The sequence below is a fragment of the Odontesthes bonariensis genome, chromosome 1 (genome assembly GCF_027942865.1).
Source record: "Odontesthes bonariensis isolate fOdoBon6 chromosome 1, fOdoBon6.hap1, whole genome shotgun sequence".
Classification (NCBI taxonomy): domain Eukaryota; kingdom Metazoa; phylum Chordata; class Actinopteri; order Atheriniformes; family Atherinopsidae; genus Odontesthes; species Odontesthes bonariensis.
In genome coordinates, this window is record NC_134506.1 from 5907522 (window position 1) to 5921664 (window position 14143).

Genomic DNA, 14143 nt, shown 5'->3' on the forward strand with positions numbered 1-14143 from the left:
CAGACTGTGTGTCACCCTCCTGCCTGAAAGGGTTAGTTCGCCATTTTGCACATTAAGCCCTGTTTTTAGGTAGTCTGGGGTGAATTATAGATGTTCTGATCACAATTTGGACATTTGGTGCTGAACAGAGCATTTAGGTATCCACTGCTGCAGCCCCCCCACCTTTGCATTGAGTCAATGACCACTCAAGCAAACAATCATAAAACGGCATTAAACTTTCGTTTGAAAAGACATGGAACTCACCGTGTGGTCAGTGGTGGACAGCGATAAATTGACCCGAAAATCGCAGCGAAATGTGCCTTCTAACAGTTGTTTTAGCATTTGGTGGACCTATTTTTCCGGACACCGTTGAATAGCAGCAGCAAGACATCCAGACATGAAGACGGACAATAATGGTAATATAACTTCTCTGGAAGCGTATTTCGTGGTGATTTTCGAGCCAACGTATCGCTGTCCACCACAGACCACACGGTGAGTTTCATGTCTCTGCAAACGAAAGTTTAATGCCGTTTTATGATTGTTTGCTTGAGTGGTCATTGACTCAATGCAAAGGTGGGGGGGCTGCAGCAGTGGATACCTAAATGCTCCGTTCAGCACCAAATGTCCAAATTGTGATCAGAACATCTCTAACTCATCCCAGAATACCCCCAAACAGGGCTTAATGTGCAAAATGGCGAACTAACACTTGAAGGTCTGCGCTGACCAACTGGCCCCCATCTTCACCCGGATCTTCAACAAATCCCTGGAGCTGTGCGAAGTCCCCTCATGCTTCAAACTCTCAACAATAATCCCGGTCCCCAAGAAACCCACCATCACAGGACTGAACGACTACAGGCCTGTTGCCCTCACATCTGTAGTCATGAAGTCCTTCGAGAGACTGGTGTTGGCGTACCTGAAGGACATTACAGACCCCCTGCTGGACCCCCTGCAGTTCGCCTACCGAGCAAACAGGTCAGCGGATGATGCTGTCAACATGGGACTGCACTACATCCAGCAACACCTCGACTCTGCAGGGACGTACGCCAGGATCCTGTTTGTCGACTTCAGTTCGGCGTTCAACACCATCGTCCCAGCCATCCTCCGCACCAAACTCACCCAGCTCACTGTGCCCTCCTCCACCTGTCAGTGGATTACAAACTTCCCGACTGATAGGAAGCAGCAGGTGAGGCTGGGGAGCATCACATCCAGCACCCGGACCATCAGCACTGGAGCCCCCCAGGGGTGTGTGCTCTCCCCACTGCTCTTCTCCCTTTACACCAACGATTGACCTCAAGAGACCCGTCTGTTAAACTCCTGAAGTTTGCAGATGACACAACAGTCATCGGCCTCATCCGGGACGGTGACGAGTCTGCATACAGACAGGAGGTTGAACGGCTGGTCTGCTGGTGTGGTCAGAACAATCTGGAGCTGAACACGCTAAAAACAGTGGAGATGACAGTGGACTTTAGGAGAAGTCCCCCCACTCACCCATCACCATCACCAACAACGCAGTGTCTGCTGTGAAATCCTTCAAGTTTCTGGGCTCCACAATCTCTCAGGACCTGAAGTGGGAGACCAACACAGTCACCATCATCAAAAAGGCCCAGCAGAGGTTGTACTTCCAGCAGCTCAGGAAGCTCGACCTACCTAAGGAGCTGCTGATCCAGTTTTACACCGCCATTGTTCAGTCTGTTCTCTGTTCATCCATCACCGTTTGGTTCGGATCAACCAGCAAACAGGAAAAAAACAGACTGCAACGGACAATAAGGTCTGCAGAGAAGATTATTGGTGTCAGCCTGCCCTCCATCCATGATCTGTACCTGTCCAGAGTCAGGAAACGGGCAGGTAACATCTCTGCAGACCCATCACACCCTGGACACAAACTGTTTAAACTCCTCCCTTCTGCAAGGCGCTGCAGAACTCTGTACGCCAAAACAACAAGACACAGGAACAGTTTCTTCCCTCAGGCTGTCTCTGTGTTAAACAGCTAAAACCGGACTTCAGTATATCATCCTTGCACCATGCACCAATTTGCACTTCTACTTTAGTCTTGTTCTATATCTATTTTTTGTCTATTTTTGTACTTGTTGCACTAAAGAGAGCAAGGTGTAACCGGAGTCAAATTCCTTGTGTCTGTCCACATACCTGGCAATAAAAAATATCATGTTAGCGCCATTTGCCTCATTGTAAAACCTGCTATTAGTAACAGTTAAGGTTAAATGAATGCCTTCTCATGCATTACACTTAGATGAAATCATGAGAGACAGAGCCTGACTGGCTCAGAGCCAGAGACTGGTGGTACTACCCCCAGTTCACGTCTACCTCCAGCTTCTCCTTTCACCAGAGCAGGGAAGAGTTAAATTACCCAGGCCATGATAGACCAATGTGGACCTCACCGTTGTTGGGTTTGTAAGGTCATGACTCGTGTTACTTCTAAACTAAACAAAGTTGATGCTAATCGACCGGTTTGTTGTCCTTTTTCTCCAAATGAGAATCGATAAGGGAACCGATAAAGAACCGAATCGTTAAGCAGAATCGAAAATGGAATTGGAATCGTAAAAATCTTATCAATTCACATCCCTACAATGCACATAATTTCACATTCAAAACCTGTAAAAATTGTAATCAGTAAAACAAACTTTATTACATATAAACTAAAATATTTTATCTTTTGTTTCTTCTTTTTGTGAGCCTGTTTGTTATTACACATATCATTATTATCATTATTCTGCTTCATCCTCCATTATCCTTGACAATTTTGGTGGTTTCCTGCTGCACCATGAAAGGCGTTGAAAGCATGATAATAAATTAATGTGTATGTCTTTGCAGGGCTCAGATGAAAGTTTGTTTTTACAACAGTGGCGTTAAATCCCACAACTGCAGCTGGAGGCAAAGAACAAAACAAATGCCAGATTCTCTAGTGATGCTTCATGGCTTTAAATTACCACTGCACCACTTGGGTTCTGACACATTAAACCTCTGGAATAGTACAATATCTGCAAGATTTTGTTAAGTAGGAGAGTTAATATCAGCTTAAATTCTTTAATATTTTCAAATTAATGGATCATCAGAATTTGTATAAAATTTGAAACTATTGCTCCGACTCCTTTTTGAGGGTCTTTGTGTATAAAAAAAACACAATCAAATGTGCAAAACATCCTAGAACCCTGCAAACCAGGTAAATATCTTGGTTGTCACAGATAGAATATAAATTTGTGATTGATATAAAAGAATTTGTGATGTAAATCTCATTTTTCACACTGTCATGCCACAAATGTCTTTTTCTGACTCAGTGAAAAACAAATTAAATTCATATGAAGTCGCAGTGTGAAAAGAGGAGAAAAATATCACAAGTCTTGCAAATTTGTGACTTATACACCCGCCAGAGCGGGATCTCTGCCCGGCAGCAGAATCTCCTGTCTACTACTGCCCTGCTACTCCATGAGAGGCAGCTTTGCCTGTGAGCTCCTAAAGACACGTTGTGCCTGTGACCTGTTTACAGGCGTGAACCGTGTGACAAAAATGAGACATTTTAATCGCATTTTAATTTCTCCCTGGGACATCATAGTACATGTAAATATTGCCAAAATCACTGCAGAGACGTTGTCTTTAGCTAATTGCATCTGCATGTTTTTCAGATAAAGCACCAGTTATGATATACAAAATTTTGATGGTTTCACTCTACATGAAAAAGTAAGCTGTTATAACTAGAGTGACCAGACGTTCCATTTTATTTGGGCATGTCCTCTTTTTGAGAGCTAAAAAATGCTATGGGGGCTAAGACAAAGTACAAGTTTTGGACAGGGTCTCTCTTTATTTCCTACCTTCTTCCAGAGTCTCTGACGATAGAGAATTACCATCACTGGTCGATCGCCTTCTCTCTTCAAACATTCATTTGGTCAGCACTATGATGAGCACCAATGACTGCCTTCAGCACGAGTTTATCTGTTTACAACAGCGAGAACATGCTGAAACGTAAATGTAAATTCACAGATAAACTACAGAAAAAAATACCCATGTTTTCGTCTTGGTCGTAATGTATGGGAAGCTCAGTGCATGACATGCAAAGTAATGGTCAGCTTATTAATTGTCTTATTTTAATCAGTGGCCATATAAAGACAGGTTTCATTCTTTTGTGTATTTAGGCCCGAGCAGCTAAGCGCTGCGAAGGCCTATTGTATCTGAAGGATTTCACTATTATTATTATTCCGACTCTTACTTCTTTTCCACACGGAATCGCAAATGGGGAGGCCTAAAAGTATTCGAAAACTCACCAAACTTTACCTAAAATTGTCCCTCGCGTGAAATCACACGATTTTAATGTATTCGAAAGTGGGCGTCGCCAAACTGCTCTACAGCGCCACCTAACTTGAGATAGCCCGAACCGTACATCGTAGAGATCTGAAACTCGGTATGTATGTAGATCGCCTCAAATCAAGAACAAAAGTCTCTTGGAGGTATGCTCTAAAACATACAAGGAGGTGGGTCAAAGGGCAAATTTTGGCCATTTTTCAGATTTACACACCTCGTATTAAAACTTTCTCCTCCTAGGGATTTTGAGCTACGGACTTCATCTTTGGTCAGTATGCAGGTAAGGGATGGGGGAGCAAAAGTTATCAAAAATCTTGAGGGTTTTTTTTGGGGCGGTCGGTGGCGTAGTGGGTTAAGCAGCCACCCCATGAACAGAGGCTATAGTCCTCGATGCAGCGGGCCCCGGTTCGACTCCCGCACCGAGCAGCCCTTTGCTGCGTGTCTTCCCCATCTCTCTGCTTCCTGTCTCTCTCACACTGTCCTATCATTAAAGGCATAAAAAGCCCAAAAAAATACTTAAAAAAAATAAATAAATAAAAATCTTGAGTTTTTGAGCATGTTTAGGGGGCTTGGCCAAGCGGCAAACTTGGCGTACTCGCCAGTGTAAACGAAATGCTATAACTTTCACGTAAAAAGTTCAATTTGCACCAAACTTGGTATGAGTCATCCATGTTGGATCCCCTACGATCCTATGTGGTCATGTGCTGACGTCATCTAAGCCCCGCCCCCTCAGAACAAGAAGTCACTTTTTTTACTTGGAAAGCTCCATCTCTGAACCCCTTCACCTAATCAACATGATCTTGTCTCAAAAAACAGATAACAAGTTGATCTCACTTGCTTTAAAGCACCAACAGTTTTCAGTAGAAGGCGTGGCTGTGGCGGCGTGGCGAAGTCAGACACCGCGCCGTTACCATACGTTTGGCTCTAAATTCTACAGTTTTGAGCCGAGATGCACCAAACTCACTGGGATCGATCCTAATCCACCCCTCAACAGGTGTGCAGTCCAATATTTGATGGGCGTGGCCTAATGCCTCCACAGCGCCCCCTAGAAACTCTACAAAAAAAAAAAAATCAGCCCCAAGCCATGCTTTCACCAACAATCATGAAACTCAGCACACCTGTGCGTCTTGTCAGGACCTACAAAAAAGTGTGGGCGTGGCAGAATGGCAAATTCCAATCCCTCGCCGTTTGCATTTGTTCGGCTCTAAATCTCACATGCATCATCCGATTTGCACCAAACTAGATAAGAATGACATTTGTTAACCTCTAAAGAGCCCAATAGGATTATATTGGAGTGTGACTCCACTGCGCCCCCTATATCATTTGAACAGCTATATCTCCTTGAGACATCATCCGATCTGCACCATATTTTTTGTGCATCATTACGTAGCAGCGCTTGACACATTGGTGTTGTACATTTTTGAAGTCACTAAACCCCGCCCCCACAAAACAGGAAGTGACGGTACCTCCTGTCTGGAAGGTGAGATATTGGTCCAACTTTGAACACGTGCCACTGGTGTCGTACTGTCGTGGACTGAAGGCGATTTGGGAGATTCGTCACATGCTCTGCCTGATGCAGGAGACACGTGAGAGCGTTGATGACCACGTCGGGGCGGCGGTGCTGGCACTCACACGGTCGCAAGGCGCTTGGCTGCGAGGGCCGATATCACTGCTCGCAGTTTTAATTTTTATTGTTATTGATTTGTAAAAGGACAAACATTGAATAGAAAGAATTAACACTTGGCCAAAAGTTATCTTCTTAGAGTATATTAAAGCACCACACTGAAAGTGGACTAAATGCCACAGCAAGAATTTTTTTTTTTTTCACACAGTTTTTCACACTCATTAATCTTTGGCCAAAAAAAAAAAAAAAAAAAAAAAAAGTTGTTGTTTTATGTTGTGGAAAGTAACCTATAAAGATTCAGTGGAAAAGTTCAAAAGTTCAGTGGAAAGTAGGCCTATTGGCCACAATGTTAAAGGCCAATAATGCTCATTACCTTAATGTAGAACCCTTGACTGTGGACACATGCGATACACTACATCTCATGTCTCGTCATGACAAAGAAAGTTGTGATATCGCACATTTGAAATCCAATCCTCCACCAGCTTCACATATTTATATTTATAACAGAGTAAAAGCTCTGACTACAGCCTTAAAGGGGAACTCCGGGGCATTTGAAGCGCATTTCCATTGCTAGAGGTTGTCAAATACTGACGGTAGGACACAGACCGGTGCAAATCGGCGCTCCCTGTGTGGAGATAGCGCTGTTTGCGCAGCCTGTCATGCTAACCAAATACGTGGTGGCTAAGGGGCAAGAGCTAAACCTTCCACGTAAAACAACAACTTGCACACTGCAGAAACGTCACACCACTTTATAAACCATCCGACAATAAAGTCACAAGCCTTACCATCAAAACCATATGCATGGTTCTCACATTACTGGCATGGGGACGTTACAAAACAACTTTATAAACAGCATGTCACTTACCTCTTGTCGGTAGGCGCGCGCATGTGAAAGCCCAAAAGAGTCAATGGACGATAATCCCATATACAAAACAATTATCTTCTCTAGAAAAACTGCGTTCAAGTATTTAAAACATTACAACAATACATGCCCAGTAATATTGTACAGGGAGCGCCGATTTGCACCGGTCTGTGTCCTACCGTCAGTATTTGACAACCTCTAGCAATGGAAATGCGCTTCAAATGGCCCGGAGTTCCCCTTTAAAGAGACGGTTCAGGTTTGAAGTGAGTGTTAATTCTCGTTGGGGAGCCAAACTATTACTCAGAGCACAGGGAAAGGAAAAGCAAATTGTTTGCCATCTAAAACAACTCAAACCTAAACATGTAAAAGGGATTCAGTGTACATTGTAGTGTTTTTCTTTTTTACAAATCGTCACTATTGCATCAGACTGTTGGTGACTTTGTCACCATTTTCTCAACCGAACAATGTTCATGTTGCCTTATGTCACTGCGTGCACTGCAGCTGCTGAGCATATCCTGTTGCTAATCAGCTGTGACTCAAATTTCCACCAGTCTAATCCCAAAACAACTACAAGACAGAACAAATTTGTGACTACAAAATCTATATGGTTGGAACAACCTAGAAAAGCACAAACACATATAATCTTGTAAATCTGTGCAAAAGTAATGCCAAGGAGGAAGATATCCAACAAGTCTGATAAAACTTCTGGCGGACTCAGCTGATCAGCAGCAGGATATGCTTGGCAACCACAGTGCACAGAGCAGCACAGACTTTGTTTGGCCAAGAAAACAGTGTTTTATAGTGACATAAGATGCAGCATCTTTTTGCACTGAGTTTTCTTTCAGTGACTTAGAGACACACCGGTACAACTATGCAGGTCAGTCCGGGGAAGAGAGACTGTCTTCTGCCTTTCATCACTCAAAATTTGGATGTGTGAGAAGTCTGACAAGGTGTGCTGCCGCTTCCCCAAAGAAAAGCTGCCTCCCTGTAGGCTTTTGAATCATGTGGAACATGCACCGTGTTATATAGATAGATAGATAGATAGATAGATAGATAGATAGATAGATATAAACACACATATATATATATACATACATATATACATATATGTATTGGTTCTGAAGGAGCTTGATCTAAGTGCAAAAAAATAGAAACATTAAGCAGCTTAAAATGCATTGTTTGAATTACAGAAGACAGTCGAAAGATTTCTTACTTTGTCCTCACAACTAATGACTGTGTGAGGAAAACTAATGGAAAATTAGGGACAAAGGAAATGTGGCTCAAAATCTAACATTGTATCAAATATATTTCAGTTTTGGGTGGAGCAGTATGTTTCCCCACCAGCTCTTCAACCAGTGTCTATTTCTGCCTGCTTCAGAAGAGGGCTATAAAATGTTGAGCATGCTGGGGGTGGGGTTCTGTCTACAGTTCCTTCAAGTCTCCTACACACCACAGAGAACTGTCTCCATGACTACCAAACCACACTTTTTTTTTTGCGCAGTAACTAATACACCCTTTGCAGTAACTCACACAAGACACTTTTATTCTATTTTTGATTTATCTTCATTCGGACTGAATAGAGTAAATTCATAATTTAGCTTTTTACTGTAAAAGACAAATTCCAAAATACTGTATATCAATATATCTAAACACACACACACAGATATATATATATATATATATAACGAACGAAGGCCGTTATATATCAGCCAGGAGCTGAGCATCTCCACTCACATCTGTCATTTCATCCAACTGCAAAGCGAACTGACCGGCTTGTTTTATTTTGTTCACCACTTGTCCAATAATATTAACTGACATACCATTGATCCGACGGGACACAGTGTTGTTCGACAGGGGAACTCTCTTGAGTGCGTCGGCTGCTTTCAGGGAGAATGAGCTCTTCAACTAGGGCTGGGCGATAATTCGATCTCGAATCGGGATCGCGATAAAATTTTGATCGATCTCGATAATCTGCTCGTGACCTACATTTGATAGGCTATCACATGGCAAAAGTAAACACAGCAACAGTATCAGCGGCTGCCGGCTGCTGTCTGCAGGTAGGACACGCCCACTTCCGTGTTGTGAGCAGCATGGCTGCAGTTGCAGAGAGAGACTGAGAGGGAGAAGAGAAAGAAAAAAAAATGTGGAAAAAGGAGGAGAAAATGAGTGTCGAAACTGGGGTCGAAGAAGGCGAGAATAATGCAGAGTACGAAGGCGACGACATATCCACACCTGAATCCGACGAAATTGCCGATAAAAAAGGAAACGCATACACATTCCCCAGCGCCTTTCCCGTGGCCTGGACCGTGCAGCGTTGGACACAGAGACGCAGGTCGTTTTTTTTTAAACGGTGACGGAAAAATCTGAAAGCAATCTGTCATTTTGACAGATTGCAATTCCCACCCATGGCCACTTGGTGGCAAGTGAGCATATTAATTAGCTATTGTCTCTCTTGATGACCTCGTTGGCTTCCCTCGTTCAGAGTCTTGCCGACTTGGAGAAATGTTCCCTGATTTCAAAACTTTGGCTGAAGTGGCGCTTGTAATTCTAGTCCCCAGTGTGGCAACAGAGCGCGGATTCAGAACAACATCAAAACAGCAATGAAAAATCGTCTGTCCGAGGCAAAAGTCCAAAAACTCATGACAACAGCCTCTGCAGCAATCCCACTTGAGACATTTGATTACACACAAGCAGGCATGCAATTCAAGTCCATGCGGACCAGGAGGAAGGTGTGAGACTGTGCGTTCAGGCCACAGCAAGTGAACTGTTCATATTTTAAGTCCAATCGTTTAATTTCATTGTTCATATGTAGCTACTGGGGCCACAGTCAGTATTTTTGTCTGCTATACATTTGCTTGATGTGTGATGACACGGTGCGGATTCTCTGTTCTGAATATTAATTAAAAATTAATGAAAATTAAATGCTATTGCATATGTCATTATTATCACAAGACAAATACAACTTGGAACAAGACCATTGAAACTTCAGTACTTATAGTTTATATCATTTTTTAAATTAAAGCGACAGGTAAAAATAGATTATGACAGACTTTTTTCGTTGTCTGTCATTTTGACTGACAGGGTCGTAAAAATCCTAGCACAACCTCTGAAATATATATATATATATATATATATATATATGCAGTTTAGATAGGCTTCTTGGTTGTTCTTTATCTAAGTAGTTAAGTTCTCAAAATATGAAGGAATTTTAATTATTTATTGATTTGAGTTGCACCTTCTGCCCTAAATTTCTTTGGGTTTATATTGTCTTTTTTATCCCCTTTATAACTCCAACTTACCATCTGGACATATTTTCCCTCTAACCGTAGCTGAGTAGGGTCGTAACAGTAGGACAGTAACAGTGAGAACCTTGTTTGTGGTGATAAGGTGTCTGATCTTGTTTTGAACCGTTCCTTTTTTGATGGCTTGGTATCACTCACAGCTCATCCTGTTGAACAGCAGCTGGTACGCATCTTGAGGGACACTGGAGGGCCCCAGCCTGTCATCCTCTGTAGCATGGTGTTTTACGCATCAGTGGTATTTATCAAGTGCAGAAAATTCAGATTGGAGTAGTGTTAAACGGATTGTTTTGCCAGCTATGTATGGTTTGGACACTTGGGTGTTACAAAAACATATCAGCTTTTGTTTTAGGACTTTTTCTGGCCCGGCATGAAACGGTATGTTTCGTTGAAACATTGAGTTAATTTTTCAATTTTAAACACGATTGCATAGTTTATTAATAGGTATGTGACTCGATTAAAATTTTTAATCGCGTTAACTACAGGCTTTGAAATTAATTAATCGAAATTAATCGCATTTTAATCGCATATACTTTATCCTTTAGAAAATTAACATTTTCAACAATATTTCAACAAACACAGAACATATCCCTATTTGAAATCTGAATGTAGCATGCATGAAAACACAGTATATAGAATCTTGGATGTTAAGCTGCGTTGGGCCCCCGTTAGCTTCCACGCTAGCTGCTACATGTTTAGCGTTGAGGTGATATTTGAGGCTTGATCAGCGGCGGCGCAAGCGATTTTTCGTTGGGGTTGCTATGCAGTTGCTGCATGAATGTGAGGGGTTGCTAGTCAAAACAGCACCCCCCCCCCGCGCGCATCAACGCAACAACGTTACTGACCCATTACTCCACCGTCTGCATGCAGCCTTGCATAGTGTAATGTAGCCTTGCATACTGTAAACTTTAAGTTATCAGCGGAGCTTACTGCTCACAAGCAGACAGATGTCGAACTGTGCGTTGTGGTGGAACAGCTGCATAGAAGGTCCAGGGGCAAGACAGCCCCAGCCCGTGTACGCAACCACACACGCACACACAGGCATACCTGTCCATCTCATTCATTCATAGCCCGTTCACTAAGGATAAAGTAGCCAATCCACAAAGGCTACTTTGCCCACTGTGTTCCTCAAATAAGTTTTGATCAACTTCATCTTGGAAAAAAAGAGCTGGGAGTGAATGAGCTACAGTGCGGACTTTCTATTTCATCTCATCTGAAGCACAACAGTTATAGGCGACAACTTTCAAGAGATAGTTCTACCCGGCGGGCTTCCAACAGTAGCCTCGTACAGTGCTAAATCACACAGGCACAACATTACGTTCAAACTTGTTGCTCACACCAGTCTGTCCGCTGCCACAGCGGACACATAGCCTACTCAAGCCAATCTACTCGCATCACATTATGGCAGAGGAAGCACGCTGGCAACCTAACATAAAGTAAAAAGTGTGTCCGTTATTTTCAAAATATGGTGCTAACTGCACTGACACTAGGCTACTTAGCAAGTAGCTCTAGATAGACTGCACGCACCTAGAGTCGACTAACAAACAAGTCACAAGAAGACTATTTGATAATAGTGTTTCGGCGAGCATATGAAAAACAACTGGGATTTCCTACCTTATTTGTGTTACTTGAAGAAGGACATTCTCAAAATCGCCATATTCCAGTTAGAATTGTCAAATATCCATTTAGAATTGCAGTTTAGCTATGTTATGAGTGAATGGGTGCTAAAACTGTAACATATGACTATTCAAAACGAATTAAACTGAGAATAAATTAAATAGGGTTTCTATTTACCGGTATCTCATAAATCTGCTTTATGGAAATATTATTTTAGACCTCCGATTTCCCCGGGTAATTTAGAACAGACGTGATTGGCTGACTGTAGAATGACATCACCACAGCTACTGTAGATCTAAGAACAATGTGGATAGCCGTTTCACCAGTAAAGCTGGTGTTTTATACCTTTCCATATGTATATTTATCAGCTAAAGAACGAAAAACGGGGATAGGCTACCACGCAGCAACATACGTGATTCTTTACTTCTTAATATTGTTGACGTTGTTGCACTGCACTTCTGTTCTTTGTGAGCAGTAAACCTGCCTCTAGCCCCAAAGTTGGGGTAGCTATGGGGTTGCTGACCACGCTCTTGTCGACGCTTCCATCCGTCTGTATTAAAAAAAAAATTAAAAAAAAATAAAATGATAGTGTGCGATTAAAATGTGTTATTTTTTTAACACGCTAATATGTGTGTAGTTAATTAATCGAAATTAACGCGCTAAAGTCCCAGCCCTATTTATTAACTAAAAATATAAAGATGCAACATGTCAGTATATATTGTGTACTTCTTTAAATGCAGTGATCTAATATTGAAATTAACTTTTTGTTAAATATTACTTTTTTTAACAGACCCAAGTACTGTTTTAAACACTAAGCTGTGCCACTTTTAGGATCAACCACTGAAGAAAATGAGAATCTAAGATCAACAAGGCATATGTTTAAGAATAAATCGTGCAACAGTTTAAAGAGTGAATTACGACACAAAAGTTTTTAAAAGAAAATCCAGCCACAAATGTTTCCATTCTCCATTCATCCAACACAGGGCTTTGACTCACCATATGGAAACTACCATGTCATCCCCTCCACACATGGTCTCCCTCTCTCTCACACACACACAAGTTAGGTGGAGGATGTAATCCAAACAAAGCATTTCCCCAGACCAAATGGTGTATCATAACAGACATTACCCCCCCACACACACACACACACACGCGCGCGCGCGCGCGCACCCACCCACACACACACATACACACATAGAACTATATCTTTAGATATCTATATCTATATTTGAACATTTAATAAGCATTCAATAAATTGCAAACAATTATTTAACGCTGATGTTGTTGATTTGTCACGCATATTTCAATAATAACAAATTGGCACCTTACCAAACATAAACCGTTAGAAGACTGAGAAGAGGCGGCTCTGCGCAATAATAACTACAATGCGTAATAAACAAGGTTGCTTACCCAGAAGATGAAGTTAAAGAAGAAAAGCATGTACTTGATGCATTTGGTACAGCCTTCGACTCCCATGGCGGTCCGGTAAAATAATGTTCTATGTTGAGTGAGATCGCAACTAGAAATTCTGATTTGAGCTCGTGGAAGGAGACAACACCCAACTCCTCCCCATTCTCCGTCATGGCCTCAGCGCCTTCCTGTAATCCAGTGAGGGAATTGACTGACAAAAAGAAGACCAATCAGAGTGGAGAACGATAAATCGCTGAAAACACAATTTTAAATTTAAAGAGAGAAGTAAGCATATTTTCTTTACAATTCAACATGTGTACCAGTCTATCAAATAAAGTGTTAAAATGTTACTTTATATTTTCATGTAAACGTTTAAAGGAAACAGGAAGTAGCCATATGGGTTTCTGTGCAACGTCACCACAGAACAGCATAGAGGCAGCAATCAAACATGTGTTGTGCCAGAAACGTGACGGTGTGCTAGAAGCTCATTGCATTTTAAATTCCATGGTCTGTTTTATTCTAAAGTAACATGGGCTGAGTATATATCAACAAAATAGTTGGAAAACGTTTGCAAGGTAAGTTTATTTGTATTGCACAATTCAACAACAAGGTGATTCAAAGTGCTTTACAGATACATTAAAACAGTAGAAATAAAAAGCATGATTTAAATTTTAAACAAAAAAGAAAGAAATAAGAACAATAGATAAAATCAGATAGAATCAGTAGTAAAAATATGATTGAGTTTTGAAACTCAAGCTTCAGATTTTGAGCTTTATTCAAACGCAGCTGAAAATAGGTGTGTCTTCAACCTGGACTTAAGTACACTGTGTGTTTCAGCTGATCTGAGGCTTTCTGGGAGTTTGTTCCAGACATGTGGCGCATAGAAGCTGAATGCAGCTGCTCCATGTCTGGTTCTGACTCTAGGAACTGATAGAAGACCAGATCCAGATGACCTGAGGGGTCTGGAAGGTTCATGCTGGGTCAGGAGGTCACTGATGTATTTTGGTCCTAGACCATTCAGAGCTTTATAGACCAGCATCA

General features: G+C 41.8%; 1 protein-coding gene across 1 annotated transcript in view; it reads right to left on the reverse strand.

Annotated features, from left to right (window-relative positions):
- LOC142382173 (CD81 protein-like) overlaps positions 1 to 13269 on the reverse strand; it is a 68678-nt gene extending 55409 nt beyond the window's left edge. Inside the window, exon 1 of the mRNA XM_075467779.1 lies at positions 13103 to 13269. Within this exon, the coding sequence (XP_075323894.1) occupies positions 13103 to 13168 (66 nt within the window). The 5' untranslated portion in view covers positions 13169 to 13269. The remainder of the gene's footprint in view (positions 1 to 13102) is intronic.
- Between the last annotated feature and the right edge of the window lie 874 nt (positions 13270 to 14143).